At 34.8% G+C, this 15,982-nt stretch overlaps 2 protein-coding genes across 2 annotated transcripts; one reads left to right on the top strand and one right to left on the bottom strand.

Annotated features, from left to right (window-relative positions):
• Positions 1-682: 682 nt before the first annotated feature.
• Positions 683-5,577, bottom strand: LOC132281190 (protein-L-isoaspartate O-methyltransferase 1-like). The gene is made up of 4 exons (XM_059782917.1): positions 5,215-5,577; positions 2,737-3,007; positions 1,491-1,655; positions 683-1,102 (listed from the first exon to the last, which is right to left on the bottom strand). Exons 1-4 carry the CDS (start codon positions 5,575-5,577, stop codon positions 855-857), a joined length of 1,047 nt encoding a protein of 348 aa, XP_059638900.1. The 3' UTR covers positions 683-854.
• A 5,753-nt stretch (positions 5,578-11,330) lies between these two features.
• On the top strand, positions 11,331-13,560 carry LOC132283126 (leucine-rich repeat receptor-like serine/threonine/tyrosine-protein kinase SOBIR1). The gene has a single exon (XM_059785027.1). The coding sequence runs from the start codon at positions 11,408-11,410 to the stop codon at positions 13,298-13,300; it is 1,893 nt and encodes a 630-aa protein (XP_059641010.1). The 5' UTR covers positions 11,331-11,407; the 3' UTR covers positions 13,301-13,560.
• The last annotated feature ends 2,422 nt before the right edge of the window (positions 13,561-15,982 follow it).

The raw sequence follows: 15,982 nt of genomic DNA, 5'->3' as shown, positions 1-15,982 counted from the left end.
GTGTTTTGTCTGCATAGTTTCACTCGAAACTTTCTAGACACTCAATTCTAATTTCAAACACAAATTCATGCTACTAAACACAATACTAACTGCAATTTATGTATATTGTTAATACAAGGTTTTGTTCATTGGTCCTAATATTTTTGAATTAATTTTATAACTTTCCCTATACAAAGAAGGCTTTCTCACCACAGGAGAAGCTTCAACTAAGTAGCTGGATGAGTTTCTAAGCTATAGAAATAGGAAGCATGAGTACGGACACGGACACAAAAAAAAGAATATGTTATATTATATATGATATTTCTATCCTGTCATTGTAGTTATGTTTTTTTTTCCTTCAGTTGGACACTTCTATATATGTTTATAATGTTATTTCTAGGACTGCCATATGTTTGTTTTATATAAGACAGTGTGTGAGATATGTAGTCAAGTGCCCAGAATATGTTAATAAAGCATCCAAAATGTATCGACCAAGGGTCCAAAATAATAAAAATTAATTTTAAATTATGGAACGGTCATGAAGAGTCAGAAACGTGTCCAAGAGTATCCATGAAGTGTGGATGTCCAACACAAACACGACACCTCATAGAAGTGTCGGTGCTTCTTAGGTACCCTCTGTTTTTGCATTGTACAATGGTAGAATCCATTCTACAATCGAGATATATATATAGCACACAGAATTCATGGCATGAGTTTCTAAAAATCTTGTGCTCATAGGCACTTTATTAGATATATAACATCACCATTTGTACAGAACTTGGAACTTCAAATGTACATGTAGAGAAAGGATCAGTGATTCTTACAGAGGTTACTTAAACCAAGTAACATAGGCGAATTTGAGCTCCCAGCCTCGATTAGCCTTGCAACTGAGCTTCTTGACTCGTAAGAGGAACATAAAGGACAGCAGTCTCGCTCCAGACGTTGATTGAACCGTCAAGATTCTTATCAACAACCTGCAAGTCCTGGTGTATGTTGCCAACTGGGATCACCATTCTTCCCCCAGGCTTCAACTGGTCAATAAGTGGTTTTGGGATTTCTGGTGCTGCTGCTCCAACATGGATAGCATCATAAGCTGCAAACTCTCGCCGGCCTAGCCTTCCATCTATAACCATGCATATACCAACGAACAAACTAGTCAGCACCATTTCAATAACTTGATTACAACTAAAATTCATACCGGGATCAAAAAATTACATTATGACAAGCTTTCCAAAAACTATAAACAAGCATACGAATCATGCTCATCGGTCCAAACAATTTCCTTTCATAACATACTCAGTATTTTCTGTTAACATCTGAAGAAATGAACTTTTATATATCAAAGTTTCCAGCCCAAATAATTAGGTGGTGTGTATTGAAATGTCGTGTGATGGCATTCTCATTGCTTACCAGATTTATATTAGAATCTGTCTGCCTGATGGACTAAATAAAACATCATTCTCAAAAATAAAAAATAAAACAAATAAAAGCGATGAGATTTTAAAACATACCACCAACGTGCACTGATAGGGAGCCTTTTTCCAGTAATGGAGCTGCTGCACTTTTTTCAATGTTCTGGATTGAAGCAGTGACCAATTCAGGAATATGTTCCACACCAACTGCACGACCCTGCTGTCCAACCATAAGTGCAAAGCATGCTGTCAAATACCCTGTTCCTACAAGAAAAGAATTGTCATCGGAAATGACAAAATTGTGACATTTAACATCATCAACCGTAAACTTGGAATGCTGCAAGGAATTCATATGATAATCAAACAGAGTTGAATTCGAGTGACATTGTGATGGACATAGATATTCTGATAAATATCGTGTAACTAGGCTAGTAGAATGTCAATATGAGCATTTTTACTGGCATGCACTATATAGGTGACAAACCAGCTCCATGTCACGAACATGTTTGTTTCAATCAGTTTAGGTTTTTTAAAGGGATCGACTCAATTGAGGCAGCTGGGTTTAGGTATTTGTTAATTAATATAACGTACCACAAGGATCGCACAAATTTGGTGATGCTGAGGGGTCATCTGGTTACAAAACTAACCTTTTGGAGTTAATTCTGCTAAAACCTTACTTTACCTTGCACCACAATTTCCACAATAAAGATAACATATAGTCATACACCCATACTCTTTGATACGTATTGGTAAGGCACACACTCGAATGAGTAACTTGCCAAACATAACCAGCTTCTCAGTCTCATGATTGACCAACATCACTGCCTTCAAGTTACATGATATCAAATATTCCAATGCATCATTATAAATTCGAAGTCCTTAAAATAAGAGGAGTTGGTAGGTTCAGTACTTCGTTGAGCATTATGATCCATCGACACATAAAAATAACAAGAAAAAGGATTCGTCACCTTCCAGAGAGTGATGTTGAAAAGAAAGACAATCCACTTAAATTACTAAATGATATCACAACATTATGAAACATTACAAAGAATTAAACAGAATAACATCGCATAGTACTAACTTATGGAGAATGGCAATCACGTCAAACTAGGCATTCCAGCCCAAATAACTTGGTGGATCAACTCATATTGTGCTACTGCAATTATAAGAAGCATATTTATCCCCATTTTTTTCAGTTTTAAGTTGTCCAAAATATTCAGAGTGTTTTCTACAAACTTGCTAATATATAAGTCCTCATAAGACATAACGATTGAAAATGAATATATTGAAGGTTCAAGTCATTGAATAATAACATGGCTAAACACAAATAGAGTTATAGATATACCTGAGCCAACATCTAAAGCACGATTACCAGGCTGCAAATTTTGCTCCAGTAATTGAAGGCATGTAGCATGCATATGTGGTGCAGAAATAGTGGCATTATAACCTATATCCATCGCACTGTCAACGTAGGGTGGGGTCCCATCAGGAACAAACAAAGCTCTATCAACAGTCTCCATTACTTCTGCTACCTTCTTTGAGTGTATCAGTCCATATCGCTGCAACTGCTCCACCAGCATTTTGCTCTTATTGATTCTACTCCCAGTCCGGAATCGCTGTAGACAAATATAAAGTGCTTCAGTACAATGGTTTCTTTATTATCTAGTTTAAATATAACCATATTTCATTTCATGATCTACAGGGCAAGTAGAAAACTAGAAACCATTTGCTTGACGTTCCAGGGGAAAAAAAACAAAAAAACAAAAAGTGGAATCAGTAGATTATAGAACAAAGATGTCCCTGACAGGAAGTCACAAATTTCTAAGACAAGCAACTGCTGCTTTCAATTAACCAGATCTCAAAGCCACTCAGAAGATCAAATCTCCTGTGAACATGCCTAGCCACAAGTAAAGGCTCTTCCGGAAAAGGATTGGACTGACAAGTCCATTTCTACTGGACAGTGGTCGTATAGAAATCACATCAAATTGATGTCAAAGAAAGACACTTTGAACAAGAGATATTAGCACACAATGTGCAATCTACTGATTTCACATTGCTACATCCTTGAAGAAATTCTACATAGTTGAAGAAATTCTTTTAAAAAAGGAATCACTCCCCACATTTTGGGTGACGCTGACTGTTTTCCATTTAGCTTGTGAAAAAGAATTAACACTTTATGTTGTGTAATCAATCACTAAACATCCATATTCACTGACTTTCTTCTGCTAAGATGCATGTACCAACCCATTATTAATTGTCCAAATAGCTACTAAAACTTGAACTTTTGAACCACATGACATGCAAAATTTATTGACCGCGATAATAATCTCACACCTACTCCTCCAAAATATACATGACAAGTATCCTAAGTTGATAAAGCCTCAATCACGAATATACCACAAGCTTTCAACATTAATACCAGTTCAAATAAGTTGATGATATTCACATCAACAAGAACGACTCCACATTCCATTTATCATGCATGTTCTTTTGTACTGTCCAGTAGTAAAAAAAGTACGGAAAGTGGTTCCTTTAAGACTTTCTGTGTGTGATCTCCCTCATATTTCTTGGCTTCATGGTTCCAATCCCTTTTCCACTTATAGAGGCATTCAGAGTTCAGAGACAATTTCTTGAGCCGTATATCTCTTGGAATTGTCGGAAGAGTATAAACAAAATTTTACTTTGAAGACACTACAATTTAGGAGCAAGATATTGTTTCTAACTCTGTCAATCAATAGGAGGACTACAAAAGGGTTTTCTCTAATTAATCGAAGTGTTGTTTGTCACTGGAGTTGCTGGGAAGTGGAAACCACCCTCGACAGGTATTCTAAAGCTTATTTTGATGCTGCTTCTAATGAATCGAATGGAGAAGCTGCCGATGTAGTTGTTCTTAGAGATTTCTGTGGGCTGCATCATCAAGGCTGTTATTTGTTTTTTAAAGGCTGTAGCTTAGTAGTATCTCCTTTACCTCCCAATGTGGAAGGTGAGGGTTTGTCTCCCCGTGGGGACAAATGGGTGTGTGAGTTTCTTGCCAGTGAAAATAAATAAAAGAGCTGAAGCTTTGGTATCTAAGCAAGCAATCAAATGGAGTATTGATTGGGGTTTCAATGATCCCTTGATAGCAAGGGATTGCAAATTAGCTATTGAAGCTAATACCCCCACAAGCTTCCATTGCAAGAATATGGGATGACATTCGGTTTCTTCTTCGTCACTTTCAATGTCTCGAGTTGAGCGGGGTGAACAGAGAAGGGAATAAGCTTGGTATGCAAAATAGAGAGACTAAGGGCTTGTTTGGTTCATTTTCAATTTTCGGGGACCTAAAAATCATAAAATAGTGCAGAAAACTTGTTTGGTTGCAGTTTTTTAAAAACTCAGTTATAATAATATAAATAAATAAAAATACATTTTTTTCAGATAATTATCTTTTATAATTTTTCAAAAAATAGTTTTCTATTTTCAACTTTTTTAAGTCAACTGTTTTCAACTGAACTAAACAGACCCTAAGGAGTTAATTGATGGCATGCTGATGCTTTATATCTGTATGTTAAGAAAGCAGCAGTTTCTGATTGAATTGTGTAACCTAAATTTTCTTATCAATAAAATTATTTGCCTATTCTGCTAAAGAAAAATTACAAACTCAAAAAGTCAAATTCGTAAGTAAATTTCAAAAAAACAAACATAAATTTCAATTCCACCGTCTAGAAACCAAATGGGTTCGTAAAAAGGACATGTAAAATATATAATCGATGAAAAATCACAAAATACAGATACATACGCATATGCATACACACATATAGTGTAATATATATAGAGAGAGGTATACCTCCATCCTGAGTAATAGAGAGTTTCTGGGGCAGATGTTAGCGTTTGGGAGACGGCAAGAGAGAAAGTTGGCCGAGACGGTGGCTAGAGGTGGCGCAGTGAAACAGCGGCGGTGGTGACGGTGAGTGAAGTTTATCAACAGGCGCTTTAAAGGCCCACAATAGCAAAAACCGTTTGCTGTTACTAGGATCGGCATTTTCACTCGCAATGGTGACACCGCCACATATATGCCACATGTATCACACGTGGCAAAATTCTGGGCCGTCATTTGCCTCATAGGTGGTTTGATTGGGCCGTTATGGCCCAATAATGTTTCACTGTCTGTCTCAACAGCAAATGAGCCCAAAACTACCCATCTGCCCATTTCTTGTGGTCACCAATTAGCCCATCATTGCTGCTTATTTTTATTCTTCTTTATACCTGTATGGATTTTAAATATTCAATACCCAGTGGTACGAATTCCTAAGGCACATAATTCTTCTAAATGGTTATAGTTCTTATACTCCGTGCGTGTCCCTTTTCTTACGTTATGCACGTGCAGACGTGTTAAAATACTCAATAGTATAAGTTCCTAAGGCACACAATTCTTCTAAATGGGTATTGTTCTTACACTCCATGCATGCTCCCTCTCTTACCTTATCTCTTACATTATGTACTTGCACAGGGCCAACCTTGGGGCAAGGTGACCAATGCGGTAGCCTAGGCCTCCAATTTGGAAGGGCCTCAAATTTAGGATCATGGTGTAAATATAGTAGTATATGTCTAACATTTAAGCCATAATTTTCATAATTAAAAGAAAATGCATACATGTAAATTTATGACAAAAAATAAAATTTAAAAAATATATATTATATTAATAAATACACGTACTTATAATATCAATTTATATAGAGCAGTGTTACACATCTCGAATTAAAATTTCAAATTGTATATTGAATCTGACGTGACGATAACTAAAAAGACATGAATACCCTTTATTTTAATACATATTACACTTTATTTATTTTTACATTTGTGTTTCATATTTTAACAAACTAAAAAAATTGAAAATTGAAGGAAAAGGTAAGAACGAACAATTACACTGGTTTCTTTCTCTATCTACAATTTATTTTTCTCTATTAATATTTTTCATATATATACATATATATATTCTTTGTTGGGTATCTCTTTAAAATTTAACCGTAATAAAAAAATATCAAATCAAAATATAATTATAAAAAAACTTTAAGTGAATTATGTAGATTAGGATTTTTATTTATGAGAGAGAGATCACTTATTCATCGTAAAAAAATAGCTTCTAGTTTTAATTATGTGAAGATTTAATAAAAAAAGTTTTCCCAAATCAACATATATAGGCATAATTGAATTCAAATTATTGAATAAAATTAGGGTTTGGATTCTACAATGATAAGTTTTACTATTTTCTCTCTCTTTCCTATATTAAAAGACACAAATTAGCCGAATAAAAGCCACCTAATTCAATATAAAATCACAAATTTAATATATTTTATGTGTTTATCGTCTCATTTTAATAAAAATTTCACACTTTTTAATAAATATTTTGCACTCTTATGATTTGTTTATGCCTGGGAAACTTTATAAAGAGCCTCACATTTGAAAGTTCACCTATGACCTCTTAAATTTTTGGGAATGTCAGGGTCGGCCCTGCACGTACAAACGTGTTAAAAAACTTCGTGGTATAAATTCCTAAGGCTCACAATTTTTCTAAATGAGTATTATTCTTACACTATGTGCATGCTCCATCTCTTACCTTATTTCTTACGTTATGCAAGTGCAAACGTGCTCAATTCCTACTTCTACTTTGTGTCTTAAATTTTATTATTTTTTTGCTCATGTGACTAAAGGTATAACCATATAAGTAGAGTAATTATTAAAAATTCTGTCTCATTTTTACCCTTAAAAAAATGTTTTTATGTGTGTATTTTCATACAATTAAAATTTGCATTGTCATGATTAACACGCTAAATGCACCATATTTAATTTAATGAACATAATAAAAGTCCATTAATTAACTCATGAAAAACTCGGCCAATGTTTCATTAAAATTGGTGTAGATTTAACATAGGCTAAAATTACTAGTTTAAGGGTATTTAGGTATAATTAACAGAATTTTTAAAGTAAATTTATTGATTATTATCATGCACTTTAAAGCCAAAATTAAGTAATTTTTGCAATTTAATAAATCACGTTTTCTTAAAAGTGTTTCCATGCTATTTTTAAGAAAAAATATCATAATCTCTGCAATATTATTTTTACATCCCCTCAAATCTCCCAATTTGCCTCAAAACCGTTACTCTCCAAAGTTTTAGCAAATGCTATTAACATGGTTTAAAAAAAACAATTCTCGATGTTTCAAAAATGGTATTATTTAAATCATTTCAACTCAAAAACACTTTGAAAATATATACTTTTATCATCTCCATAAAGTTCTAAATTGTGGATTTAATTAGAATTTTATCCAAATTACAAAAGCTTTATGCACTATTATAATTGTAACTTAGTAGTCTCTTCTTTAACTTTTTAATAAAAAAAATTAAAAAAAAAAAAAAGTTTGGCTCAAAATTTATTAGAACATAAAATAGGTGCATTAGTTACTTGACCAAAAAAAAAAAAAAAAACCTTATTAATTAAAGTAAAAGATAAGGAAGAGAATAAAAAGAAATGTTCAATTGAATGTTTCTTTTGGTGGAAAATGTTTCTCGGTCAAAAAGTTGTTTGGGGTCAATTAAGCGCATTTAAGAGAAAGTTATACACAATTATTCAAAAATATATGAATAATTGTTTCAAAATAATATGCAATTATTAAGAAATACTCAGTAGTGTGTAATTTTAAAGTTTGAATTCGGCAATCTTGTCAAAGTGTAAGTAAACGCTTGGTCTTCGCCTTATACTTTTCCACACTTCTTTATTAAATGAGCGGGACAGTGGGACCTGCCATTTTATCAGGTCCCACAAATGCAACTCCAGGGTCCTGCACGGATTCTGATTCATGACAATGTGTAAATTTTGTGTAAATTAAATTGCTAGCAATTCCTTGGTCGGAATTTTTCTTTTAAGGTTTATTAAAAATATATATTCCCTATATTTTAGGCAGAGGGACTATTCAGTATTTTGTTTTAAGGGACGCAACTTTTTCATCTCAGGCCGAGTAAGTTACGAAATATAATCGTGAATAAATTGCGAAGTATTCAAATTCTAAATTTGATGTTTGATGAAGCACAAGCACAAAGTGATTTGAGTTAACCTTTTTGGGTTTTTTGTACTAAGGTTGATCTGCCTCGCATGTAAACTTTATTATTTTATTTAACAATTGACAATCAATTAGATAAACATGATTCATGTTTATTCACAGATTCAGTATAAGAAATAGTGTTACAATAAACACAATCAAGAATTGACAGAAAGCGAAATATCATTTATCACACAAAAAGATAAGGATTTACATCATTCCATTTATAGTCTGTGTTCACATTGGAGGTTAGGGAATAATTTTTACTATGTGAAGCAGAAAAGGATACTAAAAGTTATCAAGCATTCCACTCTATTTTTTATTTTTGAGATTGTGTTTCATTGATTAGAATTGGAGTTTTAAAATTAAAATTAGTAAAATTAAAAAAAAACTTGGTTCAATTTTGTGAATTATTTTTTTTCAATTCTACAAATTTCATTTACAAAACTCCAATTTTATACAAACCTTAGCATCCTTAATAATTTCTTTATTAAACAATACTAACCTTAGCATTCGAATTACAATAGTGGCTAGATTTTTAGTCTTAATTTTTATTTTTATTTTTATTTTTATTTATTTTTTTGGTAATGAAAACTGAATTTAAGTGTAACAATTCGTGTTGACAGGTCGTGTTTATATCAACACGATTACGACATGAACACGATTAGAGTCGACATGAACACGACAGTTAAGGGTAGCAATTTGTGTTGACAGGTCGTGTTTATGTCAATACGATTACGACATGAACACGATTACAGTCAACATGAACACAACACGATTATTAATCGTGTCAAGACCTCTTGACACGAACACGACGCAATTATTATACGTGTGACACGACACGACACGCGTAACCCATTTAATAAATGAGTTAAGACTTGACACGACACAAAAAAATATATTTTAGTTATTTTTGACACAAATAGGATACATTTATTCTACACGTTTAACTAAATAGGTTATTTTTTATACGAATACAACATGTGTAGTTAATCGGGTTAATCGTGCTAATAGGGTCAAACACAAACACAACATATTTAGTTAATATGTTAATCTGTATTCACACGATTACGATACAAACACAATTAACTAAAACTCAAATTTAAATCTTCGTATCTCATACCTTGTTCATAACGAGCCGTTGAGCATGACAGCAGAAGACTGGAATGTGATAAGGTCGTATAACTAATTGGAAAACGATGTTAACACTAAACACTCTTGCCTTGGATTTTATTTAAGGGCTTCAATGACCAAGACTTTTCAGTGTGTATTAGCACCATCCTCCCAAGTCATTTGATTTATTGAATATCAACTTAATCATCTTAGGCTTGAGAATCATCATGATCCAACGGTCCAAATTAGCCCAATGACTGACTTTGATCATGATGGTCTAACCTCCAAAAGGGTTGACTAGAAAGCCTTCATGGATGCTCTCCAACTGTCTACCATATACACAAGCCCACTGTGTTTACATGAGTGCCAAAGACTTGACTATGACCACCGTAAACTTCTCGAAGGTGAATTTTTATTTTTATTTTTTATTACAATTATTAGATTATGAGATTGTTATGTAAAAAGCCAAATAAAGTATTTAATAGACCGATCCCACTAGGGTAGAATTTGGGAAGATTCATATTGGCTACGGTCGAATCATGACTAATCCAATTTGAAAGGGACCGGTTCATTTTGGACAAGATATTTTTAGAACGGTGTTTCGTCAAGATGGACTGGTGATGGTTTTTCTGAAATCATTGCGTGGGAATGTTTAAGAATGCACATCTTATGGGGGTAAGTTGTGTTCATTTGTATGGGACTATCTATATCAACCCTAATCAAATTTTAAGATAGAGAGAAAACATGAATGATTAAATTGATTCGTACCTACACTAAAAAGAGTAATTGAGAGGAAATTAAATTAATTCGTACTTATACTAGAAAGAGCAATTGAAAGGAAATTCTCTATTATAATTCAATCCTTCATCATTACACATTGACGTAACACTAAATTACATAAATCTTGTGTTTTTGTATGTGATTATTATTTTTTATTTTTTATTTTTTATAATTATTTGTTTTACTCCTCAAACTTTGTTGTTTTGCGATTCTGCACACAACAAAGATTATAAGAGTAGTCAGTTGTTTCTCAACCTTCCTCCTCCCCTTTTTTTATTTTTTTTATTTTTTTGGGTTATGAATGAGCTCTCTAAATAACATTATTATTACTTATAATTTTTTACCCGACTGATTAATCTAACATTATTATTACTTATAATTTTTTACCCGACTGATTAATCTAATTAAAAAATCATTACCACAACCTTGGATGAAACAAAACAAGAAGTAGAATTGGGATATAGTATATACCTTGCAGGACAAAAAGAAAAGGTCAAACAGTTTTATATAACCTGCAGGACAATAGAAACACAATAATATATAAAATTGGATGAAACTTTCAAAAAAAATAAAAATAAATAAATAATATGATATATTGGAAAACCACATCAAGCTAAAGATGCTTCTTGTCCTCTTATTGTCAAATTATTTTATATTCTTAGAAAAACACATTACTATAATTGGTGGTATTGTGTACAGTGTATTAAAAAATAAAAAATAAAAACCTGATATTTTATAATATATTTTTATTATTTACATTATTTAATAATCTTAATTTTCAACAAAAAATTTATCATTAAATTCCGATTCCTTCACCCAATTTACTAATTTTAAGGGCAATTTGGGAAATCTGCCTAACATATGAAAATGAAATCCTTCTGATGGGCCCATAGCCCAACTTTTTCCACACGGCCAATTGGTCCAACGACTTCCCAAGTCCACAACGCGTTCCCTTGTATAAAAATCCAACCAAACTAACACCCATAACTCCAGTAACAGAACACCACACTACCACCACCACCCTCGTCTTCACGGCGGCGTTCTGACTCCAATGGCCTTCAACCACCGGAAAGCCCATTTCTCTCTTCTCTTTCTCTTCACTCTCACCCTCCTCGCCCATGCAAATCTCAACCTCCATTCGTCAGACCGCGAAGCTCTCTTGATCATCCAAAAAGACTTGAGAGTCAACGGTCAACGCTCCTCCATGGACACCCAAAGCCCCTGCAACTCCGCCGGAGTATTCTGTGAGCGGCGAATTTCAAACAATTCGTACGTTCTCAGAATCCACCGTCTCGTCTTCAAGTCTAAGCGGCTCGACGGATTCCTCTCTCCAGCGATCGGACGGTTGTCTGAGCTCAAAGAACTCTCCGTCTCCGACAACAGAATCGTCGACCAAATCCCGCCTCAAATCGCGAATTGCCGGAAATTGGAAGTTCTGAACCTCCAGAAAAACCAATTCTCCGGTGATATTCCGGCGGAGATATCCTCCTTAATTCGACTTCGAGTTCTTGACCTCTCTTCCAATAAGTTTTCCGGGAATTTGAATTTCCTGAAATACTTTCCGAACCTCGAAAAACTCTCTCTCGCAGACAACAATTTCGCCGGAAAGGTACCCATTTCAGTGCGATCCTTCAGAAACCTCCGGCTCTTCAACATCTCCGGCAATGATTTTCTGGACGGTTCTCCGGTGATGACCCGAGTCGAATATTCATCACAGATTACAATTCCAAAGCGGTATATATTTGCTGAGACTAATTTAACTAAGCAAAATCAAACCTCTGCAGTGGCCCCTTCTCCGGGTTATTTCGGCGCAGCCCCAGCTCCGTCGCCTACGATGGCACCAAAACATCGCAAAAACGAGAAGAAGCTAAAAGGGTCAATAATCGGGTTCCTCGCCGGAGCACTGGCCGGAGCCGTTTCCGGGCTGATCTTTTCGGTCCTGTTTAAGGTGCTTCTCGTGTTGGTCAAAGGCAGAGTAAAGGTGTCCGGTCCGGCAATATTCAGTTCATTGATCAAGAAAGCAGAGGACTTAGCATTTCTTGAGAAAGACGACGGATTGGCTTCGCTGGAAGTCATCGGAAGAGGTGGTTGCGGAGAGGTTTACCGGGCGGTTTTACCCGGCAGCGACGGAAAAATGATTGCTATAAAGAAGATCATCCAACCCCCAAGGGATGCTGCAGAGCTCGCCGACGAAGACAGTAAGCTTCTGAACAAAAAAATGCGTCAGATTAGGTCGGAAATCAATACGGTGGGTAATATCCGGCACCGGAATCTTCTTCCCCTTTTAGCCCATGTGTCAAGGCCCGATTGTCACTACTTGGTCTACGAGCTCATGAAAAATGGGAGTTTACAAGATGTGTTGAACGATGTGGCACACGGGAATAGAGAATTGGACTGGTTGGCTAGGCACAAAATTGCAAAAGGTATCGCAGCTGGGCTCGAGTACCTTCACCTGAGCCACTCTCCGAGGATTATTCATAGAGATCTAAAGCCTGGTAACATTCTCTTGGATGATGAAATGGAGGCTCGGATTGCCGATTTCGGACTCGCCAAGGCGGTTCCCGAGGCGATCACCCATGTCACGACGTCCAACGTGGCGGGAACGGTGGGGTACATCGCCCCCGAGTATCACCAGACGCTCAAGTTTACCGACAAGTGCGACGTGTATAGTTTCGGAGTGTTGTTGGGGGTTTTGGTGATGGGAAAGTTGCCTTCCGATGAGTTTTGGCAAACCACATCTGAGATGAGTTTGGTGAAGTGGATGAGAAATGTGATGACTTCTGAGACCCCAAGTAGGGCAATTGACCCTAAACTTATGGGGAATGGATACGAGGAGCAAATGCTTTTGGTGCTCAAGATTGCTTGCTTTTGCACTCTTGAGGACCCTAAACAAAGGCCTAATAGCAAGGACATTAGGTGCATGCTGACCCAAATCAAGCATTAGCTAGGGTATGCATGAGAAAGTGGAATAAAATGTAAAATGTGTACTGGTGTGTAAAATAATGATGCATGTGATTAAGAATTTTTGCTTCAAGTAGAAAGTTTCACTCTTTAAGTTGTAAAATTCAGTAAGTTTTACTAGTTGTCTTTTCTATTTTTGGAAAGTGGCATTGTAAGCCCTATCAACATGAATTGGAATATGTCATTCTGATTCAATGATTGAATGAATGGCATCTATTGCAATAAGTTATCTTGTTGATCCAACGTATGAAGGCTGAAGCTTGCATGATATATGATGAAAATTGTATATTTGTCTGTCATTATTATTATTATTATTATTTTTTTTTTTTTTATTTTTAGTTTTTACAATTTTTAATCTCAATTTTGTTGCCTACCCATTACTCATGAGGATTTGGGGTTCTGTATAATGATGACTTGTGTGTGTGTAAAAGCATATATAATGACATATTATAAGTATAGTTTTTGAGGCAACTGAGAGGAGAGAGTGCACATAAAAGTCATAGGTTCTTTGGTTTTCTACTTCTAGGAAACTTACTAGTACTTCTAACTACAACAAATGCTTGTCATGATTCTTGAATATTCCTCATCTGAAAGTAATGGCTATGGATGATCTACTATTCAACAGTCTTGAACTATATGAGTGTATTCCTCATCTGAAAGTAATGGCTATGAATATTCCCAATATAATCTTTCCTTTTGTATTTTTTATCTACTTTTTTTTTTTTTTAATTTTTTATATATACCTATAAAATTTAAATTTTGGCCCCGTAAAATTATAGAGAGATTTCACTATTGCCCCCATATATATATATATATATGTTATTAAAGTTCGCCTTCACTCACTTACTTATCTGAGTCCATCCCTAATCACATCTATGATTACACTCTTCTTGAGTGTAAACAATTCCTTGAATGTTTTGAACCGTCACACTTATATAATTGTTTTTTTGTTTTTGTTTTATAAGAATCACTCATATACTCACTTTGTGATCGGATCGGATTCCCAACAAATTGAAAAATTTTAAATTCGTCATCGATCCTTGGGATAACCGATAAGATTCGCATATTGAGAACTTTCCTATATAATCTAATATTATTTATATTTTAACCATAGCTTAATAGATAAAATTTTAATTTATCGACATTAATTCATCATTAACTAATATATTCTTAGACTCCACTAAATGATCATTAACTAATTATATTAACTAATACATTCTTTAAATATATATATACTCCGTATTATATATATAAATCTCACGATCGGATCGAATTTTAATAACTCAATCCGTGATCCGATTTGTGAATTATGAATTCAATTTTTTTATATTTGTCATTGATCCATGGATGTAGAAATTCGATCAAATCTGCACGAATCGGATCGGATCGTTTTCGCGGATTCTATGAAGACTTAAAACCTCGAACTTATACTTCAAAAAGTGAAAAAATATTATTACCCTATAACCCTTGGTGGAGTTCTACTGGCCAAGTTTCACTTGACAAGTTTTACCTAATAATAGCCACAGTTGCAATATTAGTTACAGATACATACACAATCAACGATTATTTTATGTTTAGATTTGCTTTCATTATATATTTTTTAATGATACTTCAAGCTGGGCAAGACCAAAAAATGTGGGGTCCCTAACTCGAGCTGACTGAAGACTCAACCCTCTAATTTTTAAATTTCAGTGTTACTATGATGAGTTTCCTAGCCCCTGCCATTGCGCAAGGCATAAATTTTTTAATGCGTTCCATGTCTCCTCAGTCTCTCAACTTTTCTCATCTTTAATATGAAACCATACCAAACAAATTCAGTAGTGGCAAGTGCGGCCTAGTCTATGGATTTTTGAGTGTTCTGATTAAAGGGTTTTTTTTTTTTTTTTTTTTTTTTTTTTTTTTTTTTTTCCGAAAAGTGAAGTTAATATATAAATAAAATAGAGAAAAGTACTTGAAAGGCGTTTGGCCAGTACATTTGGGGAGCAGGAGCCTAAAACAAGCCCAAAACCAAACAAACCAATCCACTAACAACAGAATAGCCGAAGGGCCAAAACCTAAAACAAAGAAATCAGACAGTGACAGTCATGAAGCCGTTACTGGAGAATTTCAAGAGCGATTCCGGTGGCATGGCCTGTGACGGCAGAGATAACCCTCTGCTTCGAGACTCAATCTGGCGGCCTTGGCGGAGAACGGCAGCAAGAATGAGAAAGGCCCCAGTCCTTCAGCAGCTCATGCAATGGAGCTCCTTAGAACCCCAATTTTAGGATTGAAGAGATGCTGTTAGAAACCCTTGTCAGGAGTGAGTTTTGGGATAATTTGGAACCTTTGAAGATGCGAGCATTCCTTTCCTTCCAAATATGGTACACTAGTGACATTATACATAGCAAAATAGATAATAATAATAATAATAATAATAATAAGAGAGAGACGGATAGTGAGAGAGATAGAGACATCAAAAAAAATTGAACAATTGAATCTATGTCCAACGGGGAGATTCTAAGAACCTCCAACCATTCTCCGTTACGGGCATTGGAAAAACCAGTCCTATAGAATTTTTAAACCACAGCTAAAATCGGACATTACTGTAAAAGAGCAGCTTTGATGGATGTATAATTTAAATATTCATAATTAAGGGAAGATTGCTAAATTAACGCACTATTGAGAT

Source organism: Cornus florida, unplaced genomic scaffold (assembly GCF_030987335.1).
Source record: "Cornus florida cultivar Cherokee Brave unplaced genomic scaffold, ASM3098733v1 CherokeeBrave_3.0.0_Hap2_Chr11, whole genome shotgun sequence".
NCBI classification, from domain to species: domain Eukaryota; kingdom Viridiplantae; phylum Streptophyta; class Magnoliopsida; order Cornales; family Cornaceae; genus Cornus; species Cornus florida.
The sequence above is the reverse complement of the archived record's forward strand: the minus strand, read 5'-3'. Positions and strand labels throughout refer to the sequence as shown.